The sequence below is a fragment of the Phacochoerus africanus genome, chromosome 6 (assembly GCF_016906955.1).
Source record: "Phacochoerus africanus isolate WHEZ1 chromosome 6, ROS_Pafr_v1, whole genome shotgun sequence".
Classification (NCBI taxonomy): Eukaryota; Metazoa; Chordata; class Mammalia; order Artiodactyla; family Suidae; genus Phacochoerus; species Phacochoerus africanus.
This window is the reverse complement of record NC_062549.1, coordinates 33,073,382-33,090,747: the sequence shown is the minus strand read 5'-3', so window position 1 is coordinate 33,090,747 and position 17,366 is coordinate 33,073,382. Positions and strand designations below refer to the sequence as shown.

Below are 17,366 nucleotides of genomic sequence, written 5' to 3'. Positions count from 1 at the left end.
AAATACACATTTTTAAAAGTTCTTTCAGTGAAGAATCAGAAACAGGCTTTGATCTTCTGAGTATATTTTTATTTCTTCATTCCTAAAAGCTTAGCTAGACATAAATTCTAGAATAACTTTTGGAGTTCCTGTTGTGGCGCAGTGGTTAACAAATCGGACTAGGAAACATGAGGTGGCAGGTTTGATCCCTGGCCTTGCTCAATGGGTTAAGGATCCGGCATTGCTGTGAGCTGTGGTGTAGGTCACAGACACGGCTCGGATCCTGCATTGCTGTGGCTCTGGTGTAGGGCGGCGGCTACAGCTCCAATTAGACCCCTAGCCTGGGAACCTCCATATGCTGCAGGAGCGGCTCTAGAAAAGGCAAAAGACCAAAAAAAAAAAAAAAAGACATCCAATAACTTTCGTTTTCTTTTAGCACACTGAGAATGTTATTCTAATAACTTATGGTACTTATGGTTTCCAAATTTGCAAAAAAGTCTCTCCATGTATTTAAATTTTCTTTAATTTTTAATAGTTGTTAAAATTGTGTCTCCCCAAACATATATGTGGACATCCTAACCAGTACCTCCAGATGTGAACTTAGGTGGAAATAGATTCTTTACTGAGGTAATCAAGTTTTCATTTCTGAGGTCATAACTGTAGACCCAAATCCTATGGTTGCTGACCATATAAAAGGGAAATTTAGAAATGGAGATAGACATACACAGAGGCCAAATCTTTAAGAAATTTAATGGAGAAGACGACTGAGTGACTGGAATAACACACCTACAAGTGAAAGAGTGCCAAAGGTAGCGGGCAAATAACCAGGAGCCAGAGAGACAAAGAAGAGTTCTTCCATAGGGACATCAGAATGAGCATGGCACTGCCAACACCCTCATTTTGGACTTTTGCTCTCCAGTACTGTGGCACAATAAATTTCTGCTGTTTTAAGCTGCTCAGTGCACTTTGTTACAACTGCACTTTGTTAAACAGCAGTCACAGGAAACTAATACAGTGGTGGTTTATGGTTTGGGGCATATATGTGTTGCACATTTTTTTGTTAAATGCATTCCTAAGCATTTCGTGTGTTTGGATGTTATTATAAATGATTGTGGTTTTGAAAAAATTTTTCTAATTGTTCATTTTTATCCTCTAGAAATATATTTTTTGATGACTATTAGAACCTTGCTGAGTTGAGTGGTTAGTCTTAAGTTTTTTTAGCTTCCTTAAGATTTTTTAATTTATTTGTTTATGTTATATCTTGCTTTATAATCTGTATGCCTTTCATTTATTTCCCTTGCTGTGTTTTGCTGTCATGCAAGTACAGTGTTAAATAGAAGGGGTTGAAATGGATATCAGTGGCTTATTCTTTCTCTTATGGGGAATGCAGTCTATATTTCATAATTGTGCTATAAAAGCCTCAGATTCACATGGATCTAAAGCATTGAGACATGGATTTGGAAGGAAAATAGTGAGTTCATCCAGTGTTCAAAAAGATAGGTGTCTTCTATCAAAAACTATCAAAAAGAGGAGTTTCCGTTGTGGCTCAGCAGTGAAAAACCCTACTAGTATCCCTGAAGACATGGATTCAATCCCTAGCCTCTCTCAGTGGGTTAATTTAAGGATCTGGTGTTGCCATGAGCTGTGATGTAGGTCACAGATGCAGCTCAGATCCAGCGTTGCTGTGGCTGTGGCATAGGCCAGCAGCTGCAGCTCCAATTTGACCCCTAGCCTGGGAACTTACATATGCTGCACCTGTGGCCCTAAAAAGACAAACAAAACAAAACAACAACAACAAAAAACACCAAAATGAGAAAAACAAGATTGTATTTCCTGGAAAAACAACTCTCCTTCTCTCAAGAGGGCAGGGATTAAAACAAACAAAAGAAAAAAAGTGCATGGGGGTGTTGTTTCTAAGAGGTAGTTGCAAATATTGGCAGTCATTCCTAGAATGTTATAACTTCACGTTAAATGTTTTAATTGAATTTTTAACATTGCACACCTTATACAACATGAGCTTCAGTGTTTTATAAATCTTATAAGGAAGGATTTATTTTCTGATAACAGAGTTTAATCTATTTTATGACTAATATGTAGTAGAAGTAGACAGACAAATCAAGTCCTCTTTTGAAATAGCAACACTGGCTTCATCATTGAATATTTTCTGATACCAAGGAAGGGGAAAATGCTTTAATAAAGGATTCTCTTGTGTAAGGTGTGCTTATTCCTGAGTCACATATAGGAGAAAAGATGTATTAAAAAAAACAAGTTATAGGGAGTTCCCCTTGTAGCTCAGTGCTAATGAACCCAACAAGATCCATGAAGATGCGGGTTTTATCCCTGGACTGCTCAGTAAGGATCTGGCATTGCTCTGACCTGCCCTGTAGGTCGAAGATGTGGCTTGGATCTCGTGTTGCTGTGGCTGTGGCATAGGCTAGCAGCTGCAGCTCCAATTCGACCCCTACCCTGGGAACTTCCACATGCCAAAGATGTGGCCCTAAAAAGCAAAAAAAAAAAAAAAAAAAAAAGTTAAGGAGTTCCTCTCATGGCTCAGTGGAAACGAATCTGACTAGGAACATGAGGTTGTGGGTTTGATCCCTGGCCTTGCTCAGTGGGTTAAGGATGTGGCATTGCGGTGAGCTGTGGTGTGGGCCACAGATGTGGCTCAGATCTGGAGTTGCTGTAGCTCTGACATAGGCCAGAGGCCACAGCTCCAATTAGACCCCTAGCCTGGGAACCTCCATATACTGTAGTATGGCCCTAAAAAGAAAAAAAAAAGTTATAATGTTTATTTATATATGTTCTATATTTCATACTTATTGTGAAGACTTAATCTGCTTTAGCCATCAAAGCTCTTCTGAATTCAATTTAAATGCTATTTTTGCCATAGTGTGATTAACAATTTAAAGTTTTGTTATGATTATTTTTAAGGCTTTGTCTTAGAAAACGTAACATTTCCCAATGTAAATGTGTTTGTAGATAACTTCTCATAACTTAGAGCAGCAGAGAAACAGCTAAGGTAATAGTAAAAGAAGGATGTCTTAAATTATGCTTCCTCTCCATAAGTGTGAAAAATGAAGTGGGTATATTTAATTTATTAGTCATGCATATTAGAAAAAGACACTTGAATGCCTTTGAATATAACATATTGTATATATTATGAAATTTACCTAGACCCAGGGGCCTTTGTCTAAAAGCATCTAAAACTGACCTAATTTTGACTCAGCTTTTTGTCCAATAGATTTTATCAATCATCACTGAATCCCTTACATACATTATTTAATATCATTTCAAGATTTAAGCCATTCAGGGACTTTATCATACATTTCAGGAATAATATTGTCACAGAGTGGATTATACATGAAACAGGTGTTTATGAGCTGCTAATGACTTTTCTTCTCTCTGTGTTCCTTATTCTCAAGTGTTCTATTCAAAATCTTTCTTGTTTGTTTTTCCGATTGGTGAGGTTTTTGTTTGTTTTTCCTTAATTGATCAGCATTTTAAATTATTGCTATTGTTTGCTTCATAGGGTCAAAGAGAATAAGTGATAGTGAGGTATCTGACTATGACTGTGATGATGGAATTGGTGTGGTATCAGGTAAGACCTTCACGATTATTTTATAGTAATAAGAAGGAAGTGTAACTCATTAATTACCAGTAAATATGTAGCTAGGTAGGTAGATAGATAGATAGATAAAATATGAGATAACAAAGAACTTACCTCTTTATCCCATCCCCAAAAGAGCCTTATGGAAGTTTAAACTGAAAAATTTAAGTTGCTGGAATACCTATACCAATCGTTATATTGAATTTTTTTTCTGAAAGATGTCACATAAGTACTTACCAATTTTCTGTTTATAAGCTACTAAATAATGACTTCACTATAAATTTGAGAAGTGTGAGAAAAGATTAAATAATTTTGACATCGCTAACATACCCAAATATGTCAAATATTTGAATGAACTTTTTGAAATATTTTCCATTGTCTTTACGTTGATTAAGTATGAGGTACAGCTACATTTTGAAATTATGATATTGAAGTTTAAAATATTGCCTCATTTATGGTTAGAAATTTACCTGATGATTTAGTATTTTAGGTAAGAAGCTATTTTTTAATAAATTCTGAAAAAATGTTTCATAGGTATAACCAGTTTTCTCCTGAACAAAACAGGTTTTGTTAGAGGTAAGATGTGCTGCAGTTCCATCAATGACTGATAATTTTTGTTGGATAGTTTTGTTAGAGTGTTAATCAAATTTCATGCCACCAGTGTACTGTGTTTTGAAAATTCAATAACTATCTTTTTTGCACTAGTGCGGAACATTTTTTGCACTAAAGGTGAACAATATGTTAATATATTAATTATTAATATTCATATTTGTTTATTTGTTTCCTATGCTCTCTTGCTTGGATGTAACTAGTATTTTTTCCATGCCACTGGTGTGGCCCTAAAAAGACAAAAAGAAATTAAAAAAATTTTTTTTTCATACTTATATTCCGTTCTTTTGTTAATTGAATTTTCAACTTCTCTTTATTAAGTATTGAGTAGCCACATCAGATTTTCTTCATCAAAAATATCTTTATCATGGTACCATTTTTGGCACATCTCAATTCTTTTATTTTCTATTTCCAAGATGACAAAAAATTGATAATTTTATTATTTTTCATTCTGTTAAAGGAACTGTATCTTTTGATAAAAACACTTTTCAGGAATCATTCGTATTTGGATTAATACTCGGGAATAATTTTTGCTACTACAGAGTAGTATTTAGAAAATCTACACAGTTCAAAGTGTTTACTCTGGGTTCATTATTTTTCACCATCATGAAACATCGTTTTTTTTTTGTCTCAACATTAGTATTAACTTTTTCTTATATATAGTGAATCATTTAATAATCCACTGAGGAGAGAAGGCTGCTGTGCAATATCCTATATTTTACTATTTTGAAATCCACTGTCATTTTTGAGACATAGATTTTTCATTATACACTGTATTTTAATAAGGCATTTGAAACATAGCTTTTCAAAAAGTGTAATACTATAGTCCTTATTTTAATGTTTATAAAAACAGTATGGAGATAATTTCAAATCCCTTGGAATCTGTCAGAGTTTACATATTTACTTCAAATGATATCCAGAATGCTTTTTAATATTGTTTACTTCTTAGAGAAACAATAGTAGACTATGCAAATTATGAACTTTTTGTCAAGTTAATTATTTTGAATATTTATAATTGTAAAGAACTATTTGAAGCTCTTCTAGGTCATTGAAGACATGATAATGTTTTTAGAATAAACTTGTCTTTTATCGAAGATTATGAACTGTGTAAAAACGTTTTACTCTACATAGCAGAATGCCTTGGATATCGTATCTATCTGTTTGAATATTTGTCATTCCTTTTCAATTAGGTGTTTATAAAATATTATTTTTTCATAGAATTATGCTTTATCCATTGTGTTTTACAATTGATATTTTCAAAGCCTTTCAACTTTACCAATACCTTATGTTTTTCAGTAAAGTAAAAAATTCAAAAGATCTTGGTATGTAGATAACTACAATCTCAATATTTTCGCTTTAGATTATCGACACAATGGTCGAGATCTTCAAAGCTCAACATTGTCAGTGCCAGAGCAAGTAATGTCGTCAAACCATTGTTCACCGTCAGGGTCTCCTCACCGAGTAGATGTTATAGGAAGGACTAGATCATGGTCACCCAGTGTCCCTCCTCCACAAAGGTAAGATAGCATACTCATTTTATTTGTAGGATGGTATTATAAGCCTGTTTGTGATAAGGTATTACTAGAAATTCCTAAGGATAAATTATTATAGAAAAAAGTTATTTAAGGAAAAATACAAATGCTTTTCAATAGTCTATATATGAGAGTAATATGAAATATGGGCTACTTTATAACTTTGGATGACATATCTTATATTATTGCGAGAGTTCATAGTTATCAAGAAGATCCAACTTCCAGTCTCATATACATATTGAGCAGATCTAGTTAGACCCAACTAATTATACTAATGATATAGATATTGATAATTTAACAAATAGGAAAAAATTAACATTTGATGGGGCTTTAAAATTAAGAACAACCATTTGGAAACAAAAAATGAATGTACAGGCAGTGGGAAGAATTGCTTGAAAAATCAGTAACTCTAGGTCTTAGGCCTAGTGGAAAACTCTGATGAATCCTGTTAAGTACCGAAAGGCTTAATGGAATAAGAACTATGGAAATAATATGGTTCCTAACAGGAAATATGTGCAGAATTTCACATTTTATATACTTGCAATGTTTAAAGAAATTTAGAATGATAGTCTTATAGCACTTATTTTAAATGGGTAATTGATTAGTTTTAGACTTAGAATTTTTAATTGTAACTTTAATTTTATACATGGTAATGGGCTAAGAGAACAAATTTAACTTATCTAATTTGTAACACTATTATGCACTTTAAAATTTACTTAATTTAGAAAATTGAAGTAATTAAGAAAATCTACTATGTTTAATTTATAAACATAGTTTAAAATGTGTGAAGATGTTGAATTAACCAAATTTGTAAATGGGACTAAAATTATTGTCTTCTGAAAAGTAATTTCTCTAATGTGGTAGACTTATTAGCGGGATAATACAACTTGGAATCTGAAATTTGAAGTGCAAGAGAGAATGGGATTTTGAATTTGTGGCTTTAATAAATTAAACAGTTCCTCATTAAGAGAAAAAAAATGTTTGAGTTTTACTGGGGATGGAATATTTGAACATGGCAATAGAAAATATGCATGTGTCTTAGATTAGATTCACTTGCATTTAATATGAAGCCCATAATAACAGGAGCTTATGGAAAAGGTTTATTCTATCGTGAAAAAGAGGCATATAAATAAACAATCCAGGCTAAGAATGGTAGCTTAAAAAATAGTCATTGGTCAATTATTAAAACTTCAGTTTTTTGCTTTCTTTTTATTTATTTATTTTTGTTGTTTTTGTCTTTTTAGGGCTGCACTCACTGCATATGGAAGTTCTCAGGCTAGGGGTCGGATTGGAGCTGCAGCTGCTGCCCTACGCCACAGCCATGCCAGATCCTGCTTCTGCAACCTACAGCACAGCTTAGGGCAACACCAGATCCTTAACCCACTGAGGAAGGCTAGGGATCGAACCCACATCCTCATGGATACTCCTTGGGTTTGTAACCACTGAGCTCCAGCGGGAACTCCCTAAAAACTTTAGTTTATATTTTAAAAACAAATAACAATCATCCCTAAAATAACATCCACCAATACATTATCTATAAGCAACATGCTGAACTCATTTTCTCCATCACATTCCTCCTCCTGTATTTCATATCTCATTATCATTACTCTACACTTGGGAGTCATCCATTAATGGTTTTGATATTTTTTATCTCTGTACCCACTGATATTAACTTAATGTCATATCTTTGTTACAGCAGCGATCTCCTAACTTTAGTGTCAACCTCTGGGTGAAATTTTATCTTTAGCCAGAGATGCAGTTAGTTAAAAGAAAACAAAAACTTGGACTTGACGTTACAGTGGTTTTTATCTTTTTCTACTATCTTTATTGATAAACTATTTCTTTTTTTTTTTTTTGTCTTTTTGCCTTTTCTTGAGCCGCTCCTGCAGCATATGGAGGTTCCCAGGCTAGGGGTCGAATCGGAGCTGTAGCCGCCAGCCTACGCCAGGGCCACAGCAACACAGGATCCGAGCCATGTCTACAAACTACACCTCAGCCCAGGGCAACACTGGATCGTTAACCCACTGAGCAAAGGCAGGGACCGAACCCGCAACCTCATGGTTCCTAGTCGGATTCGTTAACCACTGCGCCATGATGGGAACTCCTTGATAAACTATTTCTTAGTGTAGTATGTAGTTATGGTTTATTAAGGTATTTAATCACCCTTGCTATTTCAGTCGGAATGTGGAACAGGGACTTCGAGGGACACGCTCTACTACAGGCCATTATAACACAATTAGCCGAATGGATAGACATCGTGTCATGGATGACCACTATTCTCCAGATAGAGACAGGTAAACATGATTAAATACTGTTAGACCTTATAATTTATTGCTGCCTTCAGGAAGAAGATATTACCATAAAATATTTTCATCCCAAACTTGGGTATTTCTTATCTTAATTTCTAAAACCGTATGCTTCCTTTACAATGACTACATTGATTCTTATGACCATCACATCATTAAAAAAAAGAAATTAAAGAAACAAAACCAGCATTTTCTTTGGTAAGAAAAAAAATTCATCTTGCTCTTGCAGTTTTGATGTTTTGTTAAATTAAGCTAGTTAAGTAAGTGAATTTGCACATAAGGTTACAATGAGACTCACAATGAAAACAAGTTGTTTTATTATTTTTATCTTATAATGAGTTATTACATAGAAAAATACTTTCGTGAGAAAATAAATTTAAAGTATTTTACAGTCATCAGGGAAACCAGTGTGACTTTATATATAAAAGTGTTGAGACAAGACTGGTTTGTTTATAAAACACATAAACACTGATTCATGAAGAGGTTTTTCCTCATGGCTTTCAGTCAACCTTTTAAGCATCTTAAAGAATTATGCTTGTTGACCTCTGTACTCAGAAGAATTCTCTGAATTTGCTCCATTAAAAATGATATAACTTAGAAGTAATATGGTATGTTTTAATACATAAATTACCACTAATTTTTTTAAGTTAAGCAGATTGATTAACCTCTACTTCATGGATTGATTATATATATTAATGAAAAATGCTGTATTTTCCTCAAACTATCAAATGGATTTAAGACAACAATTAGGAAAGAAAGTTTAATTTACTATTCAGAGACTATTATAATAAAATAACAAGCAAACTCAGAAGTCTTCGTATGCATCCTAAACTAATTTCAGTAAAAACACTTGGAGGGTTTTAAATCAACTGATATGAAAATTTGCTGTCAATCTTTATAAATTTAATTGTTTTGTCTAAATCTAGGGTTATACTCAATTCGTGCTTATAATTTCACTGTGTTGGAGTACACTTTTCCAGAAGAAAAGATAGGGAATATCTTAGTCTTCAGTAGTGTCAAACAAGAATTGGCTTTTGTGTCTGAGGTCTTAAGAAGAAAGAAATTATTAAATTAGTATCTTTGTTAGTGTTAAATGAAAGGTAATGTCTCTTTACTTGATTTTTTTCATAGTGGTTTATGTCTTTAGGGGTAATTGTAGGCATGCTACCTATATAAATTGATGTTAATCAAGTACAATAATAGTGAATGAAAGGTAATTATGTTGTATGCTTAGGAGTTGGAAGGATCATATTAGGGTAGCTGAATGAGTTTTTTGTTTCCTAATAGAACTTTAATGAGTTTGATAATTTCTGGAAATTATTTATATAGTGATCCATACATTCCTTCTTCATTGAAGTGTTGTTAAGGAAATGATGAGGGAGAAAAGTCTGAAATGACTTTAAATCTTTCAAGTTTATGGAATAGACTTGGTATTTTTTCTGAAGGCAGTGTAGTCTAAGTCTTATAGAGAACAACAGACTAAAGTTAACCTATACAATTATACTTACAAACAAAAATACTGTCATATTAATTGCATAATATTTTCTTAATATTTTAAGGCAAATAGCTTTAGGGTTAATGACCAAAAAAAAAAAAATGCTATTAAATCCTTGGTGACTAATCTTTGGTATTAGTTAATATTTGAATTAGTCATAATTGAAATGTCATATTTTTCTAGTTTTTACATTTATAAATCTTTTAGTTTAACAAAAATGTTCAAGTAATTCAGAAGATTTTGGGGAAATTGATCCATGTGGTTTCATTATTGTTTTAAAGTACTGTAGATTACCATATCACGATTGCTCTTTTGAACTCTTTTTGAAATAAATAAAAGAATTCCATTTAAATAGGACTATAAAATAATTTCAAATATATTAATACAAATATATTGCAAGCATTATTCATTAACATGAGGAATCAAAATAAAAGCACAGAATTTCCATTATTAAACAATGGGTTCTTAATTTCTATTTTATCCTAATGTGCTAAAAGATTTTTAATAGTGGAATGCATGTGACGGCATTGTAATTTTTAGGTACTATTTAGAAGGGAAGAATACTCTAGAACTCCTACAGTGAATTTTCATGAGCAACATTTTATAGAGTCAATCAATAATTCTGTTGATTAAAAAGCCTAAGAGAACTTCCTTTGAGATAGTAAGTAAAATTTAGGCATATTGAGTAGGTGGGGTGCATCGACCTTTCTTGTCAGTTAAGAATTAACACACTGGGCCATTATAATATTTTATAAAATGTACTCTTTTTCATAGGATTTGGAACGAAATGGCATTGAGTTTGACTTTTTAGGCTTTTTGCCATTTGCTAGCTATGTATCTTTGAGGAAACCTCTTTAACACTCGATTTCCTTTTATAAAATTAGAATATTAGTACCAACATTATAGGGGTTTTGGTAGATTAAATAACATAGCACTCTAGTTATATATTATGTAGTCAAAAATATGCCTTACTCTCAACATTTTAAAAGGATCTTTTGGCTTACGAATAATTTACATTTTAATATGCTTATCAATTAATCAGAGTAAAGAGAAATCGGTCAGTTCAGCTGTTTTTTAAAAGAAGTTGTAGAGAATGTAGGACATGAGTTGGACCTTGAAAAATGGGCATGTTTATTCAGGCAAGAACAAGAGCAAAGATACAGAGGCAGAATACACGTGCACATCAGAAAGACCCAGGACCCAGGACCAGGACATGGGGACATTTTGGAAAGTTGTGAATGAAGATAATGGCTTTTACTTTGGCTGTATTGGGTGAGGAATGATACTTTCTGACATTGATATTTAGTACCTGGTTCAACTTATTTGTGTAAGAAGATACAGTATTCATATACTTTCCTTATAGGTAATGTAAAAAGAATTATATATAAAAATTTGATTGGATCTTTATTTCTCAGCATATCTCACTTTATTATCACTAGTCAAAATCTTACTCTGTTTTGAAAATAAAGAGGATTCATTGCAAGTAACTCAGAAACTTGGATACAGGGATATTAACTAAAAATGATTAACTGTAGTGGAAATCTTTTATCTTCCTCTCCATCCCCCCAAAACTTTTTGTATCATGGTTTCTCTGGTAAATCCTGGTAACTAGTACAACTACGAACATAATTTTCCTGAGACAAACTATGTGACTTTAGTATTAGAACTCATTTCAAGAGCTTATTTGTTTATATGAGTTAATTTACTAGTAGAATAAGTCTAGAATACAAGACACTATTTCTGTAACATGTCAGAGATATCCTGCAATAAACCTCTTTATAGCTATCCTATCCTAGAGACCAAAATATATTGGATACATTTAATTTCATAGAGTATGCTTTTAGCATAATAAGAAAGATATATAATTAATACTAGGAGAATATATATTGCTTCATAAACTATTTTCTTTTGTGCATTCAATTAATGCATTCATATTCTAAAAAGAAAAATGCCCTATTACATGGATCTGTACATTTATTAGGCAGCTATCTACCAGAAGTGCCGAAGACACTCATATCTATTTATAGTCGTTTTGGTCTTTTAGTTGCCAACTATGAGAGAAAATCATCTCTGAAAGTTTGAAAATATAGAAAAATTAAATGAAGAAAAGAGAATTTACCTTATAAAAATAATATAACATTTTATTTATTATATTCAAGAATATATTTTAACATTGTTAAATCACAGTATATTTTAGGAACTATAAAACAGCATGACATTAACAATATTAAAGACACAGAGTGCAAAGTTTGGTATTAAATTGAGACTGTTGGAAATTTAGCTTTCAGAAACTGTGGATTACTTAAGAATATTTTATTTCCTCCTTTTTGCAGTCCTTTTTTGTGTATCTGGTGGTTCCTAAAAGGGGACATTCAGGATAATTAAATATAATGGAATGATAATTCATTATAAATATAATTTTGTTTCATCCTAAAGATTATATTTCTTTGTAAGAACTAAGGTATGTCAGGAAATAGAATTAGTAATCTTGTTCTTTGAATAGAGATTTTTTTTTATCATGGTTTGAGAATCTTTAACTTCATTTTTTCCTATTTTAAAAATTTAGTCTTTTTTTTTAAGTTTTCTATTTTATTCTTTTACGGTGAAATACTGCTCTGCTCAATTTTTTAAAAAGTTTCAAACAAATCAGATTAAATTCAACTTTTAATATAACTTACTTTGTGTATATTTAAGACAATATTTATTGCTTGGATTTTATAATGTCCATTAATTTGGGGGGAAAAGTAAATACGGTTTAATTGAGAAGTGTTAAATGTTTTTAATGTTGTTCTAAGTGGATGCAGTAAAGGACCACTGTATCTTACGTGGATTTTAGGGGGCTTCCTAAAATAGTGTAATCAATTTTGTATAATATTCATAGATGCATTTTTTTTACTTTTCATGGGGGATCATGACCACATTAGGTTAAGAGGTAGAATATCTCTATAGAAAAGTATGTAGTCAGGGCTCTCCAGAAAAACAGAACTAGTAAGACAGATGGGTGGATATAGGTAGGTAGGTGGATAGATAGGTAGGTAGGTAGATAGAGGGAGAAAGAGAGAGGGGTAATAAAAAATTGACTCACATGATTATGGAGGTTGGAAAGTTTTACCATCTGCTCTCTGCAAGCTGGAGACCCATGAAATGGTCATATAATTCAGTCTGAGTCCAAAGGCCTCAGCACCAGGGTAGCCAGTGGTATAAATCTGTTAGAGAGCCAGAGAGTTATGAGATGTCTAGCTCAAAAGTGAGGCAGGAAAAAGGGAAGACTACCTCCTTCTTCCTACCTTTGTTCTATTCAGGTCCTCACCAGATTACCTAATGTCCACCCACATGGAGGAGGGCAGTCTACTGATTGCACTGATTCAAATGAGAATCTCATCTAGAAATACCCTTACTGACACACCCAGAAATAATGTTTAATGTGGGCACCCCTTGGCAATTTAAATTGACATATAAAATTAACCATCACAAAAAGAGAAATGAAACAAACTGCTGCTTGATGAAGATGATTCTTGTATGTTTTCTTTGTCTTTATAGAGCTTTTTAAGGAAAATATTAAAAATTGGAGGATTATATGTATGTTCTATGAATATGAAAATTTTAACAAGCTTTGAATTTTACACATTTTTGTTACTCTTACATAATTTTCAGAGACAGTCTATTTCTTTCTAATGGAATAAATCCTGACATTAGTACTCTTGGGTATTCTTCTACTCTTTGTAAAGCCAGGAATGTCTCTTTTTAATACTGTTTTCCTTGTTTTTGTATAGTACATAGCTTTTAAATATTTTGTTTACATTTCTAGAATGTTTCTATGCTTATGTGAACCATTGCTCTCTTTGGAGAGTAGGTTCACCATGCAAACAATTCTGTTTTTACTATAGGTTCACTATGCAGACAATTCTGTTTTTACTTTTTAGTTCAACCCAAAATATATTTATTGAGTGACTCAGCCATTATGTACAAAGATTTAAAATAGACATCATCTTGATCTAGATAAATAGATGATCCAGCTGATTATACCAAGTAATTTATACCAACTAATTACATAATGTGCCAACTTATTAATATAGGAAACTGTGAGGCCTGAGCATAATAGGAGTGGAACAGATTGGAGAGAAAATTATTTTCTTGGATCTACTGGAAAAAGCTTCAAAGAGAAATTGAACTTTAAAGATGAGTAGAATTTTGAAAGGCAATGAGGTGCTGACAAGGAGGGAATGATGGGCATTCTTGGCAGAGTGATAAGATTAACAAAGTTTGGGAGTCAGGAGAGTGTGGAATATATTTAGAGAATCTTAGGTAATCTGGTGTACCTATATAAAAAGTTGGTGTTTGGGAAAAGCGACATAATAGATGGTGAAGATTAAAAGTAGCCTAGAACTTAAATTTATGTCACTTTAAGGAATATGTACTTTTTTTTCTAATACGGGAAGCCATCGAAGGATTTTGATCAAGGTACCAACATGATGAGCAGCATAATTTGTAAATATACTTCTGTAGACACGGTGGAGGATGGATTGGATCAGGAGAGGGTTGGATTCTGAAGGAAGGGAGACATGATAGAAGGTTATTTCAGGGGACATGATAGGCCTGATTTAAAGTAGTGGCAGGAGAAAAGGAAAAGAAGGGGTAAATCTGAGTTATTGAGGCATTAGAACTAGGAATGTTTATAAATATTGAGTGTGGAAAATGGAGGAGTTAAATTTTGAGATTTTAAAGCTTAGTTTATTAAATAAATATTTAAATCCATAGTTGAAACTGGGATTACAAAAAAGGGAATAGCCGAAGTATTATATTAAATTCCAAATGGAGATTAAAGAATTATATTTGAAGCTAGAAGGGCCTTTAGAGATTATAGGGTCCTAGAGTCTAAAGAGGTGAATGAAGGACTGCTGCTGTAGGTAAGCATGAAGCCAAATTAGTAGCGTCTAGGCTTCTCACTCCCTCTGTAGCCAGAGCTTTTCTGATTTTATTAGATTCCTAAATATTGGTTTTACGTAAACTTTTGTTTGAAAAAAACAAGCAGACTTCTGCTCAAAAAGAAAGTTGGCAAACTGCTCCAGCCCCCGTATTTGCAAATGCAACACCAGATATCCAAATAGGCAAAAGTCTTGCTTGGGTCTCACAATCAATGTGTGTTTTTCTGTAAATGCTTATATGACGCTCGAGCAGCTGTGTGGAGAGCCCAGGAAGCTGCTGGAGATGTGAAACCCAAAGAAAAAATCAAGGCCAAATCAAAGGGAGAGTTTCCACTATAAAAACAAATAGTATTATCCAGAAAGAATATGTTGAAGTATAAAGAAGGTCAAGGAACAAATCTTGGGAAACTACTGCTTCTAAGGAATAAAAAGAAGTGGAATCAGCAAGTGAAATGAATAAAAGAAGCAATAAATAGGTGGGAGACCAAGCCAGTGTGTACATGTTAAGAGGCTGAATTTTGGCTTAAGAAAGCCCTGAGTTTGAAATCCACTCCTGCTCCGTACCATATGTATGTGTGCAAGCACTCACAGCCTGGTTTGTCTGTGGGAATACTAGAACCTATCTCAAAGAGTTGTTTTAAAGTATATGAGATAAAGTAGACAAAGTTTTAATGGAGCCAGGGAGAATACTGTTTCAGAAACCAAGAGAGAGTGTCAAGAAATAGAGGTTGAAAATCAGTGTCTAAAACCATAGAGAAATGTGGTTTATATTATCTTGATGGAGATCAAGAGAAAATTAAGGGACTTTTTTAGGATTTCACAGATAATATTTACAGGATAGTTTCAAGTGAATGGTAGAGGCAAAAGTCAAATGACAGTAAGCTTTAAGCATGACTGAAAAGTGAGAAAGTGGTAGCAAGAATTTGATATGTCTAAGATATTTTACAATGGAAGGAAAGTCAGAGAGGAGAAGACAAGGTTTGTGAAGGTGTCTTTTTAGGATTAAGTGCAGTTGTGGAAGAGAAGGCATGAGACAAAAATGAATGAAGCAAGACCTTGTGGGAAATGGGATTTCAAGTAGAGGAATTTGTTCTTCCTTTTTTGCAGAAGAAAAGGACAAATGAAGAAATAAATACCCTGTATTTAGAGATGTTGAGAGAGTTCAGCATTGGTTTCCATTTTTTTCAGAAACGTAATGATCATCTGCCTAAATTAAGTGTTTTGACATGAAAGGTTTTAAAAAATAGGAAATTTTGTATTAGTACTATAGAAAGAGAATCGATTACTGAGGGATAATAACATTAGTGTGCAACTTTGATGGCTTATGGTAGTTATGAGGCATGAAATGTAACAGAGCCAATGGCATGTAATAAACATATAATAAACATTGTGAATGTAAAATAGATAGCATCAAATACATTTTAAAAAATAAAATTAATAATAAAATAAAGATAATTTGAACCAGGGTGCTCATTACTAAATGGAATTTTACAAGCCCTTTTAGGTATTTTTAATTATTGATGATTGAAGAAGTAATTACCTTATAAAGTTTCTTAAGTATGATAAATATTAGAAATTGCCTCTTTTATTATTTTCGTTTGAAACTTCCTGGCTATTTTATTTTTTTCTCTTCTACCTTTCCTCCTAAAAAATAAGAAAGCATCTGTATTGTATAACATTTTATAGATGTGCTGAAGATGGTTAAGTGATAAGATTTTATTTTGAAATATTATTTGTTTAAATCTTAGTTTGTTACATTTTGTTGTGTTTTGTTTCAGAATACTTAGAATATTTTAACCTTTAGCACTGCCATATTACAATGGACATTGGGAGGAAGGAACAAGCTTTCCAGTAACAATTTTCATTTGCTTCGCTTACTATCTGCTTATCTTTTTTTGAATCTCATTTAAAGAAATTAAACTATACCTTCTCATTTCTTTCCTGAGTCTCATTTATATTCTTGTTTCTGGCATGCTTGCAGTCATTTTCTTACTCTACCTCGCTCCAGATACAGTCAGACCATTGAACATCATCACAGGGATGGCAGGTATATTTTTCTTACAATTGAGTCTGTTCGTAGAATTGCATGTATCTGTCAAATTGATATGATATAATTCACTTCTGTTTCTGTTTTTTGTATATACATACATGGTTATTGATGAAATGTAGAGATATTATCCTTATAAAATAGTAGAAAATAAAGCATATATGAACACTTTAATTGTATTAGGATGTCAAAAAGATAGCTTTCCCTAGGGCTACTATCATCTCTTTGATGATTCTAAAAATTAGTTCAGGAATTATATTTGACTTTATTATGTAGAGAGGTAGAATAACAGTATTATTAAAAATTAATTGCTTGAAATCAACTATAATAAATTTTTTTACAAATTAAAAAAAATAATTGCAGTTGACAGCTCACCTTCCTCTGCAGAGTTCATAAATTGATATTTAGACAGCACTAGTTGATTGCACATCTTAATGACCCACTTCCCCTTCTTTTCTCCACAGTTGAGGAGTCTGTTCCTAAAAGTGCTCAGATTAAACTGAGGCTTCTGAGGCTGAACTCAGGTTTATGATTGCCTTGTCAAAGGTGGCTATAATCTATTCATTGATCACAGTAAATGATCCTGGATCCCTGGAGAATTCTTGGGTCTGTGGGAAAATCCTTGTTCCTTTCTACTCTAACACCATTCTCCTTGTTTTGAAGGGAAATATCAATTACCTGGCATTTAACAGAAAGGAGGATTAACTTTCTAGTTAATCCTAGAAGGAAATCTAACAGGGAAAGAAGGTCTCTAAAGCTTGCAGTTTCTCAAGGCTAAATGTAGCTTGAGGGATTTGAGTCGCTTCAGTGACATTTGAGATCCTGTAGACAGAGAAAAGAATGGCAATGATAGTGTGGTTGAGGGT

At 32.8% G+C, this 17,366-nt stretch overlaps 1 protein-coding gene across 37 annotated transcripts in view; it reads left to right on the top strand.

Moving 5' to 3' along the window:
- RIMS2 (regulating synaptic membrane exocytosis 2) overlaps positions 1-17,366 on the top strand; it is a 621,959-nt gene that overhangs the window by 376,777 nt on the left and 227,816 nt on the right. For 24 of the 37 annotated variants that reach the window (XM_047783459.1, XM_047783463.1, XM_047783458.1 and 21 more), the window contains 3 exons: positions 3,509-3,577; positions 5,556-5,712; positions 7,905-8,021. In XM_047783459.1, the coding sequence (XP_047639415.1) occupies positions 3,509-3,577; positions 5,556-5,712; positions 7,905-8,021 (343 nt within the window). Of the gene's footprint in view, positions 1-3,508; positions 3,578-5,555; positions 5,713-7,904; positions 8,022-16,434; positions 16,501-17,366 lie in introns of all 37 variants that reach the window. The other 13 variants (XM_047783448.1, XM_047783440.1, XM_047783447.1 and 10 more) reach the window with 1 other exon arrangement.